Raw genomic sequence first — 21,176 nt, 5'->3', positions numbered from 1 at the left:
ATGGTTATTGCCTAGATCGGTTAATTCCTTGGAGTTGCAGAATGATGACATTATAATTCTTTCTGCCATCCCTTCCTCATTCCTTAGCCGGAATACACTAAAAGAGACCTCCCCTTGTCAGTCAAGGTTATCCTGTGTTATAATTCTCAGGGGAAAGGCAGGATCAGTGCTTAATTCCTTCCTTCATTTACCAGTTACCAAAATGAGTGTTTCTTAGCATCATCTAACATGAGCATTGGATTGAGGTTTTGGTTTTTTTTTTTTTTTTTTTTTTTTTTAAAGGATTTTCTTATTTATTTATTTATTTATTTATTTATTTTTGGCTGTGTTGGGTCTTCGGTTCGTGCGAGGGCTTTCTCCAGTTGCGGCAAGCGGGGGCCACTCTTCATCGCGGTGCGGGGACCGCTCTTCATCGCGGTGCGCGGGCCTTTCTCTATCGCGGCCCCTCCCGTCGCGGGGCACAGGCTCCAGACGCGCAGGCTCAGCAATTGTGGCTCACGGGCCGAGCTGCTCCGTGGCATGTGGGATCTTCCCAGACCAGGGCTCGAACCCGTGTCCCCTGCATTAGCAGGCAGATTCTCAACCACTGCGCCACCAGGGAAGCCCAAGGTTTTGGTTTTTTAAAAAATTTATTTATTTGTATTTATTTATTTTTGGCTGTGTTGGGTCTTCGTTGCTACGCACAGGCTTTCTCTAGTTGCGTCGAGCGGGGGCTACTCTTCGTTGGGGTGCGCAGGCTTCTCATTGCGGTGGCTTCTCTTGTTGCAGAGCGCAGGCTCTAGGCACGCAGGCTTCAGTAGTTGTGGCACACGGGCTTAGCTGCTCCACGGCATGTGGGCTCTTCCCGGACCAGAGCTCGAACCCGTGTCCCCTGCATTGGCAGGCAGATTCTTAACCACTGAGCCACCGGGGAAGCCCTGGATTGAGTTTTTTAATATAGCATTCTGAGCTCAGGGATGTAAATAAACATAGTTTATATGTCCAGTCCATTGCAGTTATTATCCTTAGTGATGCTCAAGTCCCATCTTTGAACAGTGACAGCTTCTTCACATTGTTTCCTGAGTTCATTTTGACGTGACCCCAGAAGTCTTTGATCGTTTTCTCACTTTGGGATATGAAAAGGTGTTCCAGGTTCACCTTGTACTTACTTGTGTGTGTTTGTGGTAATAGCTTTATTGAGGTATAACGCCCATACCGTACAGTTCACCCAGTTTAAAGCAATTTAGTGATTTTTAGTATATTCACAGAGTTGTGCAGCCATCACCACAGTCAACTTTAGAACATTTTCATTGCCTCAGAAAGTAACCCCATACCCTTTGTACTCTCCCCATACCCTGCCCTCATTTCTCTCCATTCCCCCAGCCTTAGGCAGCCACTAATCTAACTTTCTGTCTCTATAAATTTGCGCCTTTCTTTTTTTTTGACCATGTCACGCAGCATGCGGGATCTTAGTTCCCTGACCAGGGATCGAACCTGCGTCCCCTGCGGAAGTGCAGAGTCTTAACCACTGGACCTCCAGGGAAGTCCCTAAATTTGCCTCTTCTAGACACTTCATATAGATGGAATCATATACTATGGGTCCTTTTATGACTGACTCCTGTCACTCAGCATAATGTGTTCAAAGTTCATCCATGTTGTAGCATGTATCAGTACTTCATTTCTTTTTATTGCCAAATAATATTCCATTACATGGATATACCACACGTTATTTATTCATGGACATTTGGACATCTCAGTTGTTTCCACATTTTGACAATCTTGAGTAATGCTGCTGCAAACACTCAGGTACAAGTTTTTGTGTGGATGTATGTTTTCATTTCTCTTGGGTATATGCCTAGGACTGCAATTGCTGGGTCATATAATATCTCTGTGTTTGATCTCGTAACAAACTGCCAGACTATTTTCTAAAGCAACTGCACCATTTTACATCCCTACCAACAGTACATGAGGGTTCCAATTTCTCTACATCCTCACCAGCACTTGTTATCACTGGCTTTTTTTGACGCAGCCATCCTAGTGGGTATGAAGTAGTATCTCACTATGGTTTTTGATTTTCGTTTCTCTGATGGCTAATGATGCTGAACATCTTTTCATGTGCTTATTGGCCATTTGTATATCTTATTTAGAGAAATGTTTATTCAAGTCTTTTGCTTGTTTTTAAATTGTGTTATTTATCTTTTTTTTGTTATTGAGTTATAATTACCTTGTACGTTTCTTACCACCGACCTGGAATCAGCCATTCCTTTAAGGAGCTCTGGTTCCCTTTATTGGGGAATGATGTTTAGAGACCTCACTCCAGGGTTCCTCATTGCTACTCATTGATCACATGTTTAGTTTCTTTAAGAGAAAATACATCTTGAATTTATACTGGTTTTTACTTAACCTCATCAAGCTCATATCTTAATTTTCTTCCTCTCACACTGAAAATCTCTGTTTTAAAAAATATCAACATTTGTTTTTGACTCATTTGTTTCTTCACAATACAAACACAAGTCTCAGAATAACACTAACCACCTCCATCAGTATGATTATTAGAAAGTATTAAAGACGTTTCAAAGTTATTTTTGACCTTCAGGTTACCCATCATTTTGCAGTCATTTGAAATATTTCTTCTTGGTGTGTCTACATGGTCCATCTTATGTGGCATGTATTTGAGTATTTCCTGTGTGCAGCGGTCTGAGTATTCCACTGCTTTACAAAGGAGGAGAAGGAGAGGGAAGAAGAAAGGGGGAAGAGACAGCAGGTTATGTGTAGTAGGAAATTGCCATGTAGGAATGTTGTGGATATACTTTCATAAGTCGGAGAAATCATCATGCTTCTATTCCAGCTTCATACGCTCAGGGTTTAGGGGTACTTTTGTTGTTAACGTTTTTTCAAAATAATAGGGTGGCTTAAACGAAGATAAGCCCTCCCCAGCCTACTTTCTGAGCAGTTCACTAAGTATTTTTTCTAGTAAATCCGCTAACCTGAAGAACTGCACCGAACATTTACTGCTTTTTCATTCTCAAGGGTGTTGGGAGTAGAAGGACATCCTGTCCAGCCAGGAGTTGTAGCAGCGGCATCTCCTTTCTGGGCCCACACGTGTTCTGCTTAGTTACAAATGTCAAGAGAAGGTCTTTCAGTAACCTGTAAGCTTGTTTAGGGCCTTTTTTGGGGTGAACCCTGAAAACTTTTATTGTTCGAGTTGTAGTGTTTGGCCCCAACTCATTATTTTGAAGACACGAGTGCCCAGTTTTAAAATTATGCCCCTCCCCCCATGCCAACCGGGCCTGGCACTGCTTCTGGGCTGGTCTCTTCAGCATCTTTCAGTGTGGAATTCGAGATCTCCTCTGACTGCCTTGTTTTTAGGCTGCCGTGAGCCTCCAGGAGCTGACTTGAGGAGTCACCCGCCAGGGCAGTGCACTCTGGCACCTTGTCTGCTTAGTGCTCTGTCTCCTCCTGAGCACATGTGAGAAGGAAGGCACTTCCTCTGCTCTGTCGCTGCCTCACCCCCGCTTAGGATGTGGGCAGGGAAGGTCCCCTGTTGTCACCATAAAGGTCACACTGGGGCTGGACAGCCCTGTGACTGCATTATGCCACTTCAGTTACAGGAGACTCCCCACTGGCCTGTACCCAGTGTCTTTGGTGAAGAACTTGTCTTAGGACCGCTCACCGGTAGAGGGGCTGTGTCATGGCCACGAGCACAGGACCCCATGGTGATAGAGGGTAGACGGTGGCAGGTCGGGACGCGGCCTGAGCAGGAGCAGTGGGCCCAGGCTGCAGGGTGGGGCGCTTCCAGTTAAAGCATGTGAACCTGGAGGACTCGGGCCTCTCCACGTGCAGCCCGTGTCCCCTCTGCCGGGCAGGGGCCGAGGAGGCAGAAACAGATAGGACCGTTTCTTACCTGAGCACCGAGCTGTGCTTTGACTGGATGAAGGTCATCTAAGATGGAAGTGTCTCTGTGATCACTCTCAGTATGAATGAAATGAACATGGAAATAAAGCATTGTGTATTTAGAAAGGTACTCTTCCTGGTACCTTTCGGGCTTTTGAAAACTGCTTTTCGGTGAACCGGCAGTTGTCTGGTTTACACCTGCCGGCTCTGGACACAGTCTCACGTGCCATCTCTCTCAGTCCTTCCGAACCTGTGCCTCAGGAGGACTGGAAAGTCTGACGTCCTCTCAGAAATCTGTCTTCAGTAGGGGGAGTTGGGCTCTGGCCAGGTTACAGACGGTGGGCTCTGAAGGAGATGAGGGTGCTGGCACGGTCGCCGGGTACGTGCACATTCTAAGGGTGCCCTTCTGCCTGTGAGCGAGAAGCCAGGTTGAGAGTGAAGACCTTCTGGCCGGTGTGTTTGTGTTTGGGCTGGAAGGTCGTGGTGCATATGGAAAGCTGCCCCCTCCTGTGATGGTCTCGTTGGGCCTGGGGGGAAGGAGGGTTAAGTGCTGGGATCTGACTTTGTCTTGGAATTCGGGTGCACACTTGCACATGTGTGCCTGTCATTGCGTGGTTCTTTTGCCATTGTTCTTTAGTTGAGTTCACACAGCTGCCTCTCCAGAAAGATGGCATTCTAATTATAATTGCTCAGGACTCAATGAAGAATTAGTGGAATTTTGTCCTCCCTCAGCAGATGCACGCATCCAGGCTCCTCCCTTTTGCTTTGCCCTGCTTGTGAGGAGAGTGAGCTGAGTGTGGCGCTTCCAAGACACTTTGACTCCCTCTGATGCCGCGATGCTCTTCTGTGTGGCCTGGGGATGGGCTGGATGGACGGCCTTCCCCAGCCTGCTGCAGGCGATGGGGTGCAGGGGGCCTGCCTCCTCGCCACTTGCTCTCTCTTCTAATTACGTCGTCTCTTGTCTCTCCACCTTGTCTGTAATCACCAGCTAGTTAGCTGTTCCTTACATATTTGCGAGATTATGTTTAACTCCTAGATGGTGGTAACAGGAAAATGCCAACCTTCTCCTTTCTTCTTCCAGTACTTGATTCTTGGCGATCTCAACCCTCCACGTTTCTCCAGGAATAGGCATCGAAACTATTACAGAGTGGGGTGACACTGATTCTGATTATATGGAGTATGCCTTATTTTTCTTTTAATTAGTATTTCAGAAGTAATACATGTTCATTGTAGCAAAGTAAGAAAAAGCAGAGAAGCAAAAACAAGAAAATAAGGGGTGTTTCATAGCCATATTTTTTCCTATACGTGTGTTCTTGGTTTTGTTTTGTTTCCAAAACATACTGTGTATACACCAGTGTACCATCTGGGCTGTTTTTCCACTTAACATTGTATTGTCTTTCCACGCTATCATATATTCTTGTTGTGAGTTTTTTTTAATGGTAATATAATGGTCCATTGTTTAATTCTATCTTAATTTATGTAATCAGTACCTAGTATTGAATATTTAATTATGGAATATTGAGTAGTCTGATTTTACCTGTTACACATAATGCTGTGGTGACCATTCTTTGTGGCTTAATTTTTGTACACATCCGTGTCATTTTCCTTGGGCTAAATTATTATAAAATGTATGCAAATACTTAAAGCTTTTTATGTATACTGACAAGTCATCTTTTAGAAAGGCTATCCAAAGCATTACTTCCATCCATCATATTAACTCTTTGCCTTACCACACTTGTCGGGATTCCTGTGTGGGGTGTTTTGAGTTGGGAGAGGCTTTGCAGTCCGATTTGGGGGCACACTGCTGTATTACCCACCTTCTTCCATTGCTGCCTCCTCTGTAACTTTAGAAATAGACGTTCATACTGAAAGCCTGAACTTCTCATGTGACACATGTAGGTCCTACCCAGGTGTGCATCAACAGGACAACGAGTGAAGAAATTGTGGGTTTATCCATATACTGGAATACAACTCAGCAACATCAAGGAACACTACTCATGCACACAGAGACGTAGGTGTTTACACTGAGCAAAAGAGGATCGACAAATAGAGATAGAGAGGGGTTTAGTGGTTGTGGGTCCGGGAGGGCTGGGGAGACGTGAGGAGGGACCATTGAAAGGTCCAGAGTTTGTTTTGGAAGTAATAATGAGTCCTAAAATTGATTGTGTTGATGGTTGCACAGCACTGTGAACAGACTAAAAACCATTGCATTGCACGCTTTAAATGGCTGAACTTTATGGCATAGAGCTGTTCAGAAAAGGAAGAGGGACACCAAAGAGTACATGCTGTATGGTTCCACTTATTTCAGGTTCTAGGCAGAAGTGATCCAAGAAGCAGAAGTGGAAAGTGGTTGCGGGGGGGCAGATTGACTGGAGAGGGCGGTGGGAACGTTCTGTATTTCTGAGTGATTCTTATATGGTGTATGCAATCACCAGAGCTCATCAAACTGGGGGAAAATGCATTCTAGTTGAAAAAACCAAGTAGGCCCTAATCACCTCTTTTTTTTTTCCTATTTAAAAAAATATTTTCTAAAGTCATTTCTCTGCTGGGTAATGTGCCCTAAACTTTCTGTCCATTGACAAAGATTCCCACCAGTCATTTCAGGACACCAGTGGCTGCCACACCCACGGCCGGCTCGCTCTGGGAAACCACCTCCCCCGGGACCAGAGGTTTGACTGTTAGTAGGCGGCATCCTGCACGTCGTCTAATGGCTTCAGAGAACTAAAGGGTAGTGCTTCTTCCTCCACAAACCGACTGGCGGTTGTTCTGCCAGGAGTTTGATCTGTGTGATGAACTTAGTCATTCTGAGACAGTGGGGCTTCTCATTTCCCCCTTCCAAAAGGAAGTGCCTTTATGCACTTGAAACTTTCGACGTGCTGTGCAGGTATTTTTGGAGGGTAGGGGACGTTTTGGGAAGTCAGGCAGATTACCTAAGTCAAATCATACTCGCACGTATGGTGAGTGAGGACTCTGTGGGCAGTGGAGGACAGACAGCTGACCCACCTGGTTGGGAACATTCACGGTGAGGGACCTTCCTCGTGTCTCACTGCTTTTCTCTTGTGTGGGGTGTAGGAGCTGGTCAGACTTACCGTCGAGAAGCAGGGGCACCCGTCTCCAACAAGCCCAGTGAAACCCAGTTCCCCAGCCTGCAAACCCGACGGGTGAGTGCTGACCAGACCCTCCAGTATCTGGGGTCACGGTTGATCTACACTTGAGAAAGAAGGGGAGCCAGGTCCGGAGCCCACATCAGGCAGGCCCTGTGAGGTCCACATTCCCTTCTCAGTGAATTCTGGGTAAGGGCCTGCATTACTTTAAAGTGTGTGTAGCTCACACCCATTTTGAAGAATTGCCTGGTCTCCAGGTTAATAGTCAGCATGACCTTTTCTAAGGATAGTGTGTGATGTCAAAACCCACCTGCACTTTTCTTGACCAGCTTCCTCCCATAATTAGAAAGAACTTTGAAGGGTTGGGTTTTAGGGGTTTGACTTGAGAGCATTTAGCTTTATCAAGAAAGGAAACTGAGGGTAATGTGGACAGTTATAAGGCCTTGCAGTAATTTCTAGTACAAGCCCCTAGTAAAAATGTAAAACCTACACTTGGAGCATTTTAGGACATCGTCTAGTCCAGAGAGTCCTCTTACAGATGAGGAAACTGAGGTGCAGAGGCAGGGGGACTTGGCCAAGCTTCCGCTGTTTGTGGGTGATCGAACCAGACTTGAAACCCCATCTCTGCCTTGGAGCCCAGGGCACAGTGTCTGCTCTGTGTCCAGGACACCTCCGTCCCTGTCCCCCCATGACTTCCCTGCCCTGGTCACATCCTCACGCTCTCAGGACCTTCTCTGTGGCCTTCTGTAACCCCGAGTTCTCTTCAACTCTCCAGCCAGTCTGAGCTCCCCCTGACAGATCGAGAGATGGAGATTCTAAACAAGACGACCGGCCTGTCGCAGTCGGCCGAGGGGCTCCCAGATTCCACGGATGAAGAGGTCGCGCCCCCCAAACCCCCCTTACCTGGCATTCGTGTGGTTGATAATAGGTAATCTTCTGTTTTTCTAGCACCCTCCTCTGTTTGTGTCATAAGTTCATGAATGGACGGGCAGGATGAGCCAAAAAGAAGACGGTGCCGTTAGGGTCAGCACCTGCTCTGTAGGCGCCTTGGCGTTTGACCTTCCTCCGGAGGGGCGTCTCCAGAGGACGCGAGCCTGGCCCAGCGCCCTCCCTTGCCCCGCACCCTGAGAACTCCCAACCGCTTGCCGCCTTTAGCCTTAGCCAAGCAAAAACTGGTACCATTTGTTAACGAAAAGAAAAGCAAGGACTTTGGATACTAGTTTTTTGGCACTGATGGGATGGGAGCTGAAAGTGTGAAAAGCAGGTGTGAAGTGTCTGATAATGAAAGAACCCACCTCCCATACCCCAGTATCTGTTTAAAGCATTTTGTGGGGTGTCTGGTTTGATAGGGTTCCTTGCTCTGTTTCAGTCCTCCACCAGCATTGCCACCGAAGAAGAGACAGTCGGCTCCATCCCCTACCCGAGTGGCCGTCGTGGCCCCCATGAGTCGAGCCACCAGTGGCTCCAGTTTGCCTGTTGGAATTAATAGGCAGGTAATTAGCCCCATCTAGAAAGGCAGAGGAAGGCTTCAGGTTTGGGGATTTGGTTCCTGAAGCTGAGAGAAACCCAGTGGTCTTCAGTCCCTGGCGTTGGTCACAGGAGGAGCTCTCCCCGCTGGGGTGGAAGTTCCCTCACGGGGTGGGGAGGCTGAGACCGGCCCCAGGGCCTCCCTCGCACTGAGCTCCCAGCGCTTGCAGAGGCCCTCTTTCTCGGAAGGCGCAGAAGTGGTGTTTACAGCCTACAGCAAAGACGGGCCTTTCCAGCGGGTTGCTGAGCTTGCCAGTATTTCCTTCTCCGAGTAAACGTACCGGCTCCCTCCCCTGGTCTCTGCCACCATTTCCCAGGAGTGACTTGGTTTGTTCTCGTTTTTGCCCGGGAGGATTTTGACGTGGACTGTTACGCACAGAGACGACTGTCGGGAGGCAGCCACTCATATGGCGGCGAGTCGCCCCGCCTGTCCCCCTGCAGCAGCATAGGCAAGCTCAGCAAGTCGGACGAGCAGCTGTCCTCTCTGGACAGGGACAGCGGGCAGTGCTCCCGGAACACAAGCTGTGAAACACTAGGTGAGCTGCCGGCGCCTCCGTCACCGTTGCTGGCTCGTCGTCTCTCGGTGGCTTTTTGGGCTCAGACAGTGATGCCAGTCACTGGCTCTGTTGACCTTGGCCAAGTCATTCAAAATCCGAGCCTCAGTTTCCTCGTCTGCAAAATGAGGATACCAGTGTCTGTCTGTGAAGGGGGTTGAAAGTTTAAATGGAGTAGCAGTGTGAAACCCCATGGGAGATACTGAAATGGTAGCTGTCACTTCGATTAGTCTGTCCGTGTGTCATTTGACTCCCTTTGCCAGAATTCAGAGCCATCTGTGCTCAGAGCCCCTGACCACTTTTGACGGAGGGCGAAGGCGAGTGAACAGCACATGCTGACCTCGGGCGGTGGGGCCCGATGAGGGTCTGGCATGCACTTTGGCAGGAGGCTTACAGAGCACTGAGCTGTTCATGTCCTGCGAACTAGATACTTCACTTCTGAGAGTTTATCTTAAGAACATAATCAGAGATTTATGGCAAGATTTCTGTCCAAAGACATTAATCTCAGCATTATTAAGAGTAATGATGATAAACTGGAAAGAATCTACTACTCAGTGGTAGGAAATCAGGAGACTTATGATACATCCATTTGGTGGAATAATACATAGCTGTATTAAAAACCAATTATGATATAGTGATCAGCGGACAAAATCCAAGACCACTTATATAGTATTTTCTCAGAGTTTAAAAAAAAGAATCCAAGGGAAAAAAGACTTTTAAGGAAATGCATCCAATGGTAAGCAGAGATTATAGTTAGATTATGGGATTGTGGGTGATTTTTATTTTCTCAATAGGGTTTTTTGGCCACCTTTTCTACAGTGGTCATGCATTTTTCTTTTTTTAAGTAAGAAACTTTTAAAAATCCAGGAAAGTACAAAGAATTGGATAGCAAACAGTCAAATTCCCATCTGGTTTTACTTTTATAAGCAGGAGAAAAATGAAGAATATAAAGTAAAGTGAGAGTCTTTGCGGATGAGACGGGAGATGTGTTTTGGTCACTCTCTAATGAGCAGCATTGGGTCAAGGAAGAAGGGTGGGATCTTTTCTTTCTGTGGGGGCTGGTGGCTCACAGTGTGTTTCTCCTGTTGTGAATGCAGATCATTACGACCCTGACTACGAATTCCTCCAGCAAGACCTCTCTAACGCAGACCAGATACCTCAGCAAGTGGCCTGTAACCTCAGCCCGTTGCCAGAGTCCTTGGGGGAGTCTGGGTCTCCATTTCTTGGCCATCCTTTCCAGTTGCCTCTGGGCAGCTGTCCCCAGCCAGAGGGGCCCTCGGCCCCAGGGCAGCAGATGGACGTGCCGCCTGCTCTTCCCGAGAAGAAGCGCAGGAGCGCGGCCTCCCAGACGGCGGACAGCTCTGGCTGCAGGGCGTCCTACGAGCGGCACCCCTCACAGTACGACAACATCTCCGAGGAGGACCTGCAGAACCCGGCCTCGGTCCAGTCCGTCCCCTTCACGCCCTTTGCTGCTATCCTTCCCTTTCAGCAAGGAGGTTCCTCAGCCTCTGTCGAATTTGTGGGTGATTTCACTGTTCCTGAATCAACGGGTGACCCAGAAAAACCTCCTCCTCTACCAGAGAAGAAAAACAAACACAGTAAGCTTTTGTTGAGCTGTTGTCGGGAAGCACCTTTTGTAACCTAAAATGGTGTTTTATTGAAACATTAGATCAGAATCAAACCAGTGGCCTCGTAATTTCATAAAAGGTAGAACCACAGGTATGTGGACACTTACAGGAGCCTTGTGTTGTCAATACTGGGGATCATTTTTAAAGCCTGATAAGCTGACCTCTCCTTTTGGTCTCAACAGAACCTCAGGTCTGGTCTCCACAGAGTATTTGGCCTCTTGTAGATGGCAGTCAGTTGGCCTTCTGGCCCGAACACGTGGTGACAAAGAGAAACAAATATCACGGCATTACATCTGGGTAAAGCAGAACAGACATTTGAATTAAAATAGCCCTGATCGCACCCACAGGGGTTTTCTAGGGCTCCATGAAATGCAAGGGACTGTTTAGAGAGAACCCTGGTACCGCTCTGTCTTCTGTTTGCAGACACTGAAATGTCACATAACGGCTTGGAATCTGGGATTGCCTGGTTGGAGTTGCTGAGGACACTTCTTGGACCAGATATTCTGATATATGATGTTATTAGGGCCCAGGGGTAGAGCTGAAATTTTGGATTTTTGTATTTTGAATATTTTCCAAGGTCCTAAGTAGAGTTCTGCAGGGATTTGCTTTTCCGCTGGCTCCCCGACTGCGCTGTGTCGCCTGTCTCTCTGCCCCGCCCTCTCCCCGCGTCACCCGCGCAGCTCTGCCTCGTCTTCCTTGGGCGGACAGGCTGTCAGTGTTCTGATATGTGTGTGGCCAAATCAGCCCACAGCCCCAGGATTCCCTGGCCTCAGTGGAAACATCCATCAGATGACTTCTGTGACCTGGAAGTTGAGTATCCATTCCAAATTCCCAAGTGAGAGCGTCTCATTGGCCCTGCCGAGAGCGGCCCGTTCTCAGAAGGGGAGACCTGGCCTTAGTTACCGCACTGGGTGTCGCCCAGCTTGTATAATGGCCTCGGTGGTATGGTCCCCCAGCTGGAGGGAGAGCTGGCTCTGTAGGGCTAATGATGTCATTCCCATCTGTCATGTAAGTTCACTCACTAGAAAGCAGGCCGCTAGCAGAGGGAGCTGCAAACAGCAAGGCCAGGAACGTCTCCTTCTGCGCCTCTCTGTCTACACGCACAGGTGTCTAAAGAGCTATGGGCCTCTCCCCTGCACCCACCTGGCCTTGACTTGAGCAGCGTGCCCTTGAGGGCTCGCACCCTTTCCCGTCCTTTCCTAGGAATCTTCTGGACCTAGACCAAGAGCAGGCTTCACCTGTGCAAACCACAGCAGATTTGTGGTGTCGCCTGGCTGGGGAGCCAGGAGCCTCGCGTCTGAGCTCTTAGACCAGGTGTGGGCAGCCGGCTTCAGGCAGAAAAGAAAAGGAAAGGGGGAGGCGTCCACTGTTGCCTTTTGACTAGCCTCAAGTCTCCTGTGGCTAAAAATACTTCCTATTAATTTAGGCATCCATTTTTAGGCTCTGCGTCATCCGTCAATGTCTGTAGCTCTTGTGCCTGCAAACCTTTAAAATCTACTGAGCGCCTCCGGTGTGGCACCCTGGGCTGAAGCTTGACATACTCTGACGTACTCTGTCGTATTCGTCCTTACCAACCTCCCGGCTGGCCGGGTGTCATTAGCCCCCTTTTTATAGTGGAAGAAACTGGAGCTCAAAGGAACTGAGCCTCTGCCCAAGATCAGATCAGCAAGGAAGTGGGTGGCAGATGTGGGCTTCTGAGCAGTGTTTTCCTAGCTCAGCTCACTGCCTCCCAGGCTGAGGAGGAAGGCCTCCCCCCACCTCCCTGAGCCCTGTGCCAGCTTACAGTAGTAACCCCTGCGCAGCCGGTGGTCTCCTCAGTGCCCTGTGAAAGGACCCCTGACTTGAGGCTCCCCGAGGCTTAGTCCTAGTCTCAGGTCTGCTCTTCGCTTCCCGAGGGGACCCTTGAAGAGCTCCAATCTGCAACCCCGTGGAACACTCCTCACAGAGTTGCTTTGAAGGAAAGGAGGAGGCCGTCATCATCTTTATACTTGGCTAGCGCTGGACAAAGCTTGTGCGCGCGCAGCCTCGCGTCAGAGCGCATCCCCGTCCTTCGGGTTGCTCTGAGGGTCCCCGGCCCTGTGAGCCCCTTGTGCCAGACAAGCTTCCTCATCACCGTCTGCCCACAGCCCCCGGTGCCCACTCGGCACTCCCAGTGATGCCGGCCGCTGTAGTCTCTGGGCCCTTGTGCTGGGCTGCCTTTGAAATGGACTGGTCCTCCTTGTTTCTAGAAGGTGGTGACCATCGCTGCTGCTTCTCTTGGTTAGCAGTTCTCTACAAGGACTTCAACATCAGGGAGTTCGTGGAGCTCCTGAAAAGATCGCAGCCTTACTGAAGCTTTCCATTTTGGTCAGGCAGAGGTGGTTGCATTCAGGCTCCTTAGGGAGAAATTCGTGGGCATTTGGGATCGTCTTCATGGTTTGCATCTTCCCCTGGAACCCAGTGGTGTTGCTTGTGCAGTGTTAGAGAAGAGGCGATGTGAGGTTCCAGGGGGACTGCAAGCTGCGCTTCTCTTTGAGAAGCACCGATTTTATGGGGGAAATCACCTTTCACAGCCAAGCTCCACTCTGTGCTTTTTGGAGCTGAGATGGTCTTACTGATTCCTTTAAATAAAGAAGGTAACGTTGAACCCCCTCTTTCAGTGAAGGGTGCTAGAAAGACGTATTTGGAGAAAGGCATTTCCTGTCTACCTTGACCCCCAGTGAGGTGCAGAGACGAAAAAGACCATCTCCCTACCTTCATGGCTGCCTTCCCCAGCAAAGTGTCTCTGTCCTTTCATTTCTGACTGGTTTAGGTCTCCAGTTAAGCCCAACTTTCTGGTTATTTGAAAATACAAAGTTAAGCCCTGCAAACTTGTCCTTGCTATGGTTTCTTGGTGTCTGAACTTTGGCTTCACCTAGCAGGTGCTCGCATCCCTTCACCTCCCTCTTAGTTCATGCATGGTCACTCTGTAAATAAGTTAGTACTTATTCCTGACGCAGGTATTGAGGGGCGCAACGGTGCCTTTCCCTCCAAACACGCGTCTGTATAGGGGATGCCCCAACACCCAGGAGCTTCCTCCGCTACCTAGAGAAGGGGAAGGGCGGAGCAGTTTGGGTCTGCCTTGAACTCGACTTTGCGACAGGGAGTGTAAAGTGCGAGATCCCGTCCACACAGGTAGTTTGGGGTTGGAGAAAGGGCTTCTGCTCCAGTCCAGCCCTCACAGCTACAGATGCCAGATGACGGCTCTGTCAGGTCCAGACTGTCACTTCTCCCAGAGCCCTCTGGAGTCTTCAGAAAGGCCTGGCTCAGAAGATGGGGCTTGGATCACTAACCACCAGAAGTCAGAAATAAAGTATACGCTGGTGCCCTCACGTGAGGGCTGAGGGCTTCACACCTGCTGCGGAGCCGCCGCCTGCGGCCGAGGGCTCCGTCGGTGATGCCACACTGCCGGTGAGGGCGCCTGCCCACCGTGCGTGCCCTGTAGGTGCAGGCAGCTCCGCCGTGAGGCCGCGGCTCCGTGACACATGGCCGCGGTGGCAAGGGCTAGGGCTGCTTTTTTTTTTTTTTTTTTAACGTCTTTATTGGAGTATAATTGCTTTACAGTGGTGTGTTAGTTTCTGCTTTATAACAGAGTGAATCAGCTATACATATATCCCCATATCCCCTCCTCCTTGCGTCTCCCTCCCACCCTCCCTATCCCACCCCTCTAGGTGGTCACAAAGCACCGGGGCTAGGGCTTCTTCAAGGGCTTTTAGAGAGGAGAGGATCCTTATGTTTCAGTGTGAGCACTTCTTTTCTCTCTGTTCGTCCCTCTGTACAGAGGATGTTCCATACAGCCTCTGGGCTTGGAGGGGGAGAGCTTAGTGACTGTTATTTCTTGCCCACCCAGCGGGTGTGCTGCAAGACCCGCCCCCGGGGCTGCAGCCTGGTACAGCAAGTCACTGAGCAGGGACAGATGCTGGGGGGACATGCGTTCTCTTCATTCATTCATTCTGTAAATATGTGTGGATGCCTGCTGTGTGTTCGGCACCGGTGAGACAGCAGCGGACAGGACAGACAAGGTCCCTGCCCTCCTGCAGCTTCCGCTCTTGAGTGAGAGGCAGTAAGTCCTGCTGCACCTGCTTTGGAGATTCTTCCTGAACCAAACCACTCTCACCCCCCCCCAACCCCCCCTGTGGCCTTTCACCTGAGCAAGCACAGCCGCCCAGAACTGTCTTCCCAAGACAAAGCAGCTCCGGGCACACTCAGGGCGGGGGGGGCCCTTCTGTGGGTTCCCGCCAACTCAGCATCAAGCCCGCTTCCTTGCCCCATTCACACAGCCCCATGCGACCTCCTGGGTCAGCCCTCTCCCCTCACCGGCTGTGCTCTGCCCACCGGACCCTCGTCCTGCCTGTGGGCCTCTGCCTGGCCGGGAAGACTCTTCCACCCGTCCTCACCCTTATTCTAGAGAAGCACCCCCATCGCCACCCCATTTCACTGTCCTCCATGGGACACACATACCCCACCTCGGCCTGTTTTCTGTCTCCCTGGGGAGGGTGTGAGCGCCATGCAGGCGAAGGATTCGCCTTGCTGGCCCCTGTGTAGTCCCAGCACCTGGGTCAGTGCCTAACACATAGTAGGTGCTCAGAAAAATCAGACGAATGAAAAAAGCCCAGCTAGCTCGTGACACGCTGTGGGAAAGCCTCCAAAGGAAGGGAACGTGGGGCCAAGGAGGGGCTGCTGGGGCAGGGCCGGGGGTGAGAGGCTTCTATGGAAGTCAGGGGACCTGAGCCCGAGGCCCAAAGGAGGGAAAGAGTCGGGCCTGGCAGCGTAGCAGCAGGGTTGTGGGAAGAGCAGCCGGAACAGCGCTGCGGAAAGCCCCGAGCGTGGTCCGGGAACTGAGAGAGCCAGAGGAACGGGCCACATGCGCTGGGCGCCCGGGCCACGGCCCTGGAGAGGCTGGAAAGCCCCAAGGGCTTCTCAGCAAGGAGTGGAGTGCCCCCTACGCCTTTCTAAAAACAGACTCTATTCCCTCGAGCGGTTCTAGGTTCCCAGGGACGTTGAGCGGAAAGTACAGGGAGTTCCCGTAGGTCCTTGCCCTCCCCTCCCCCGCACACGGCTCCCCCCCCCCCCCGTCACCACCTCCGCCGTGACCCCGCGTGACACGCCATGGTCGCCGAGTCAGGGTTCACGTCGCCTTGACACGGGTGTCCGCGTGGTAGTGTCGTACAGGGTGGGCTCTCCGGGCCCTCACGCTGGCCGCCGTGAGGGGGCAGGGTGGGGGTCTGGACACGGCGGTCCCCAGCCCAGTGCCCCGTCTGTGTCCGCAGTGCTGGCCTACATGCAGCTGCTCGAGGACTACTCGGAGCCGCAGCCCTCCGTGTTCTACCAGACGCCGCAGAAGGAGCACGTCTACCAGCAGAAGAACAAGCTTCTCATGGAGGTGTACGGCTTCAGTGACTCCTTCAGCGCCGGGGACGCCCCGCAGGAGCTCGCCCCGCCCCCCGCCCTGCCCCCCAAGCAGCGGCAGCTGGTAAGCGGCCCCCCCACCGACCGGTGGCCCTCGCTGTTCCACCCCCAGCGACCAGTCTCTCATCCTCACGGGTCTCTAGCAACTGGGATGGTCCTGGGGCAGGTTTCGGCGCCTCTCCTTCCGGGCCAGGGCTCTGGGTCGTGCTCCCGTGCCCTCGCTGCGGCCTGTCTCCTGCTGCACCGTCTCCCCACCCTGGGGGGCGGCGCCTTTCTTTTCCAGAGCAGCCCTTGCAGCTGGGGCTGGCTTGTACTCAGAATGTTTGCTTTCTCTGTTGACGGTCCTTTTTCTCTCTTCTTTGGCTCCAATATAGACCTCCCAGAAAGGAGGGACTCAATCAGAGCACAGGGCACTGTCTGTGTAGGGCCATCTGTGGACTTGATTTACATAATGGTCCTCACTCTGCCCAGTGATTTAACACCCCACCCTGGCCGGGGATGACCCAGTGAGAACCAGCTCTATTGAAGCAGGATGGCTTTGCACAGAGCCGCTTTGTGTTTCAGGCACGGCGCACCGTTCCTCCTTCAAAATCCCCTCCTGTGTAAGGACTCCGTGTAGGTGGCACAGAGGCAGGCTGTCCAGCCGTGGGCAGGCTGTGAGGCTCGGGGACCAGACGAGGGGCACGGCGGGTGCGCCTCTCAACCCTTTTCTCTTTGCCACCAGTTTACTAACCGAGTGGGCTCTGGTCAGGTTGTGGAATCCAAATGTCCCATCCAGCCGTGTTCTCCAGGAGAGGAGTCCCGACTTTATCAGAGCTGCATGTGCTGTCTTGCTCTTACGCTGGTCAGTCTGGTAGTGATTTAACCAGCGAGGGGCCCAGCGTGGCTGGCCAGGCCGCCTTTTATCCATTGCGAGAGCACGTGAGGTGCTGCCCCAACTTTTCTGAGAGGCAGCTGCCGACCGGACGACAAAGGCCCCTGGGTGACTCCTTGAAACTGTCTGGGCCTCAGCAGTGCTGTGATTGGGCCTCGAGCATGCCTGGCCCCAGGCGTCCCCGAGCCTTCCTACACTCAGCGGGCCCTGGGGCTGGCCCCGCAGAGCCACAGCCAGCCTCTTGGGGGACAGCCTGGTCTAGCAGAGGAAAGGCCAGGCTCGGGCTGGGGGTCGTGGGTCGCAGTTCTGCCACCAGCTAGCTGTGTCTCAGCAGTTGTGCTCAGGGTCTCAGCTTTTCACCTGTCCTGCTCACCCCACAGACACCTGAACATGCCCAAATACGAACAAAAATTGAAAATTGATCCTAGGATTTCAAGAAGGAATTGTCACCACAGAAATAAATGCCTGCCCCCGGGACCTCTGACCTAAAATGTTTGGTTGGACAGCTGGGCCAGTTAGGTTGAAATGTGAAGTTTTCTCATCCCCTCCTGCCGGAGTGCACGCGTGCCTGTCAGCCGGCCTTGGGCATCTTCTCTGTACCGTGTAGCCCGTAGGCGTCAGAGCACTGGGGAGAGATCCCTAAGGAGCGCACGCGAGTCCCAGCCCGCGTGAGAGAGCTGTCAGACGGCCTCGCCTGTGGCAGGGCGGCGGTGAGGGCAGCTCTGGGGAGAGACCTGCCAGGGGGCCCGGGAGGTGGGCCGACACCCTGTTGAACACCGCCCTGTGTGAGCACCGGGGCTTTCGTATGGTGTCGCACGATCCTCCCCACGGCCCCTGGCACCCCCATTTTAAGTAAACTGAGGCTGAGAGAGCTGGAGAGACTGACTCAAAGCCCACTGCCAGAAGTGGAAGATTGGGAGCCACGCCCAGCTCTGACTGAAGCCCGGGCACACACGTAACATGCCCTGTGCCGGCTGCTTGGCATCCCTTCTCCAGTGCAGACGCAAGAAGTGTGACCCCATTTTTCCAGACAAAAGTGAGAGCGCTGCTTACACCTGCTGGCCCGCGTGCGCTGAGGGAGGCTGGTTCTAAGTGCTTTCCATGCATACCGCCCCGCACCGTGTTCCCCACATCCTACGGATGACAACCTGGGGCACAGAGAGCTTTGAGTAATGCCCGGGGCCAAGCAGGTCACGAGTGGCGGGGCTCAGATTAAGCCCAGGCAGCCTGGCTCCCGCTCTGCGCTCTGCCGGAGCACGGCCACCCCACAGACAGGGTCTGGGGGCCGAAATAAGCGGAAGAGCAGGGGCTCACCCAGGTCTGCGTGGCTCCTCCCACCTTACCGCCACTTCCAGCGGACCCAGAAGTGAAGAGGGTACCCGCTCACCCAGGTCGCCTTTGGCAGGCATCCTTAACCCCTGAGCTGGGCCGGGAAGCCGTCCCTCTCCAGAATGTCCCAGCAGAGTCGGGTAGCAGCCTGTTTAGCCTTTATGTGTACATGCCTGACTGTTCTCTGCTTTTCTCCCTCCTTCCCTGTCTTCTCTCTCCTTCGTCTGTCCAGCAGGCCTCCTATGCTGCTTCTTCCTTCTCCTCTGTCTCCTACTGTGTCCAGCAAACTAAAGTGGCCTTCACTCCCGAGGACGGCAGTGCCACTCAGGGCATCAGTGTGTCCGTCTCTAACTCCTTTCTCAGCCGGCACGGCAACTTACCTGTGCCCTCGGTGAGTCGCTCCCTGCTGCTCGCTACTGGGAAACTGGTGAGCGAGATCTCTCCCTTGTCGCTCCTGCCTCCCGCCGTGTGTGCTGCTGCCCATCGCCGGCTCTGTCTCTCCGCAGGCCCCTGCACTAGATGGGAAAGGGTACGCGTGGTTGGCTGGCTGTGGCCCGAAGGACTGTGGGAGCGGGTGGGGTGGGGAACGTGAGCGGCCACGCTTGGAACACCATCACCCAGGCATAAACTGGCAGAGATGTTTTGGCCTTTTTATTGCATTCAGACACTGGGCCTGGGGTCAGTCCTGTGGTGTGCTGTGTTTAAAAAGGAGTAGTCCTCACGTAGGAAGCAAAGCCCCGGAGAGCAGGCTATACCCAGCATGACAGAGTTTGAGTTTGAGAGCTGTATCAGTTAGCTTTTGCTAACCCTTGCTACGTAACATACCACCCCAAAACCTTGTGGCTTAAAACAACAGTAACTGTTTGTCATTGCCTAGGACACAGCTTAGTAGTGCGGCTGTGCTGACCCAATTAGTCTGTTCCAATGAAACTCTGCATGTCAGGGGAAAGAACTTGGCAAGGGGGGGCACCTTTGGGCTCCACTTAAAATCGGTTTATCCTCCCCAGGCCTCAATTTCTGTCCTTTGGGATTGTACTTTTCCTTGCCCCTTATAATAGTTCGTGAATGGGAGGATTAAGTAAAATTATAGGAGACTTCCAGGCACATAGTAAGCTTAGAAAGTTTATTACTATTGCTCTTTCTCTTAGAGTTCTGGATTCTGGTCTTGGCTCTGCTCTAATTCTGTACAGGAGAGCTTGAGCAAGTGGCTTAACCTGCTTGCACTTCCCTTTCCCTCTGTGAATGACGAGGTTGACCTGGTGACTTTTGGAGACCTCTCCAAGCTTGGGTTCCCAGTGTGGTCTTGTCCGGTTTCCGTATTTGGGAGCCATCCAGCGCCCGGTTTAAGCTGGGCCTGCCCGTTGTGAGGCCCTTGGGACGCAGTCCTCCCTTCAGTGCTAGGGCCTAGCTTTGTAGAGCCTGCACCAAGCATACGTGCTGTAGAAAGGCTAAACACCACTCGCCCCACCCCCCCGCCCCAGCCCTGCCCTGGTGCACAGACGCCCTCTGTTTCCTCAGCATGCACCTCTGGCAAGCTCCCTTCACAAATCTTGCAAAACTTGGCCTGTAGACAATCCCAGCTCTTGACAGTTTTTCCCCCTCTGTGAACAGAAAGTAAGTGTGAGTTTTCCTAAGAGTGTCTACAATATCCCTTTTGAGTAGTTTGGGGTAGAAGACTGTCAATGCATTGGACTGTTTACTAGAGAATTAAAGAAGATTTGAGGGCATTTTAATTAAGTTTGGGTATGAGTACGTCATGGTTTTCACCCCTGGCACGTAGGGGAGCCTTACGGCATCTTGCAGCAGAAATGTTGTGTTCTCAGCGGCAGCTCCACAACGGAGCCTGAGGGGAGTGAGCTAAGAAAGGTGCTTTATTTCACTTAAAGGAAAGTCCCTCCAGGCCTCAAGAGCTGTTAGTAATGGCCTAAATGTATGCAACACTTGACATTTGAAATGCTGAAACCCCGGAGAAATGATTTAGTGTAATACCAGCGTATTCTTCGTATATTCTCTGCTACGTTCGAAGATGAGCCCCAGACAGAGGGCTTTGACATGCTCTCAGAGCAGCCCTTTATTCCCGAATGTCCCTGGGCCTGTGTCGTCAGTCCAGCATGGAATTCCGAAGGGCTGCCTCGTAGGAATACAGCAGGTGCCAAATCTGAAGACACCTCACACAGTTCTTGGTCCAGTGACCTGTTACTGCTGCCATGTAACAGGAAGACTGAAAACCTTGCCAAGGGAATTGTAGAGCAGTAAACCTGCCTTGATCAATGTAAAATGAAGTAGGTGCTGAAAAAGCATTCTTGTTCACTCTTCCCAGGATCCCAGGATAAGTTTAATCCAATAAGCACGGAGCCTCTCCTAGTGCGGGTCAGGCAGCAAGAAGGATCCAGAGCGAGTAGGATGGCCCCATCATCCTTGAGAAGCCCTTGCAATTGAGTAGGCAGAATAAGTTGAGCATAAAAGAGACTCGGGCCCGGGCAGAGTGTGAGTAACAGCGTGAGAGTCGCAGATGGTCTGCGGAGCCAGGACAGCGTCAGGCAGCGCTTCGTGGGGAAGGGGCGCTTGAGTGGTGGTGTGAAGGACAGTTAGGATCTCAGGGAGATAAAGGTCAGGGAAGTCTAGTCAGAGTTGCTCACACCGAGGGTCCTGCCTGAACATGAGGCCGGGAAGGCCTGGCATACACTCTGGAAGGTTGTCTCCCGTATAAGCACGCGGGACTGAGGTCCTGGTGAGCGGGCTGGAGGGTAGCGGCAGCAGCCAGCCCTTCCACGTGTCTTGCCCCTTCGCCCAGACCAGCTGCTCCCCGAGCTGCTCCCTTCTGGGTGCGGCCCTCTGGGGCTCAGGCCCCGTCTCGAGC

At 51.9% G+C, this 21,176-nt stretch overlaps 1 protein-coding gene across 10 annotated transcripts in view; it reads left to right on the top strand.

Annotated features, from left to right (window-relative positions):
- Positions 1 to 21,176, top strand: part of RAPGEF1 (Rap guanine nucleotide exchange factor 1) — a 140,696-nt gene that overhangs the window by 85,345 nt on the left and 34,175 nt on the right. For 4 of the 10 annotated variants that reach the window (XM_057547863.1, XM_057547859.1, XM_057547862.1 and 1 more), the window contains 7 exons: positions 6,946 to 7,034; positions 7,753 to 7,905; positions 8,347 to 8,470; positions 8,857 to 9,040; positions 10,156 to 10,656; positions 15,975 to 16,177; positions 18,549 to 18,707. In XM_057547863.1, the coding sequence (XP_057403846.1) occupies positions 6,946 to 7,034; positions 7,753 to 7,905; positions 8,347 to 8,470; positions 8,857 to 9,040; positions 10,156 to 10,656; positions 15,975 to 16,177; positions 18,549 to 18,707 (1,413 nt within the window). The remainder of the gene's footprint in view (positions 1 to 6,945; positions 7,035 to 7,752; positions 7,906 to 8,346; positions 8,471 to 8,856; positions 9,041 to 10,155; positions 10,657 to 15,974; positions 16,178 to 18,548; positions 18,708 to 21,176) is intronic. The other 6 variants (XM_057547861.1, XM_057547864.1, XM_057547860.1 and 3 more) reach the window with 2 other exon arrangements.

Source organism: Balaenoptera acutorostrata, chromosome 6 (assembly GCF_949987535.1).
Source record: "Balaenoptera acutorostrata chromosome 6, mBalAcu1.1, whole genome shotgun sequence".
Taxonomy (NCBI): domain Eukaryota; kingdom Metazoa; phylum Chordata; class Mammalia; order Artiodactyla; family Balaenopteridae; genus Balaenoptera; species Balaenoptera acutorostrata.
Note: the sequence above shows the minus strand (reverse complement) of the source record. Positions and strands in the feature narration are given on the sequence as shown.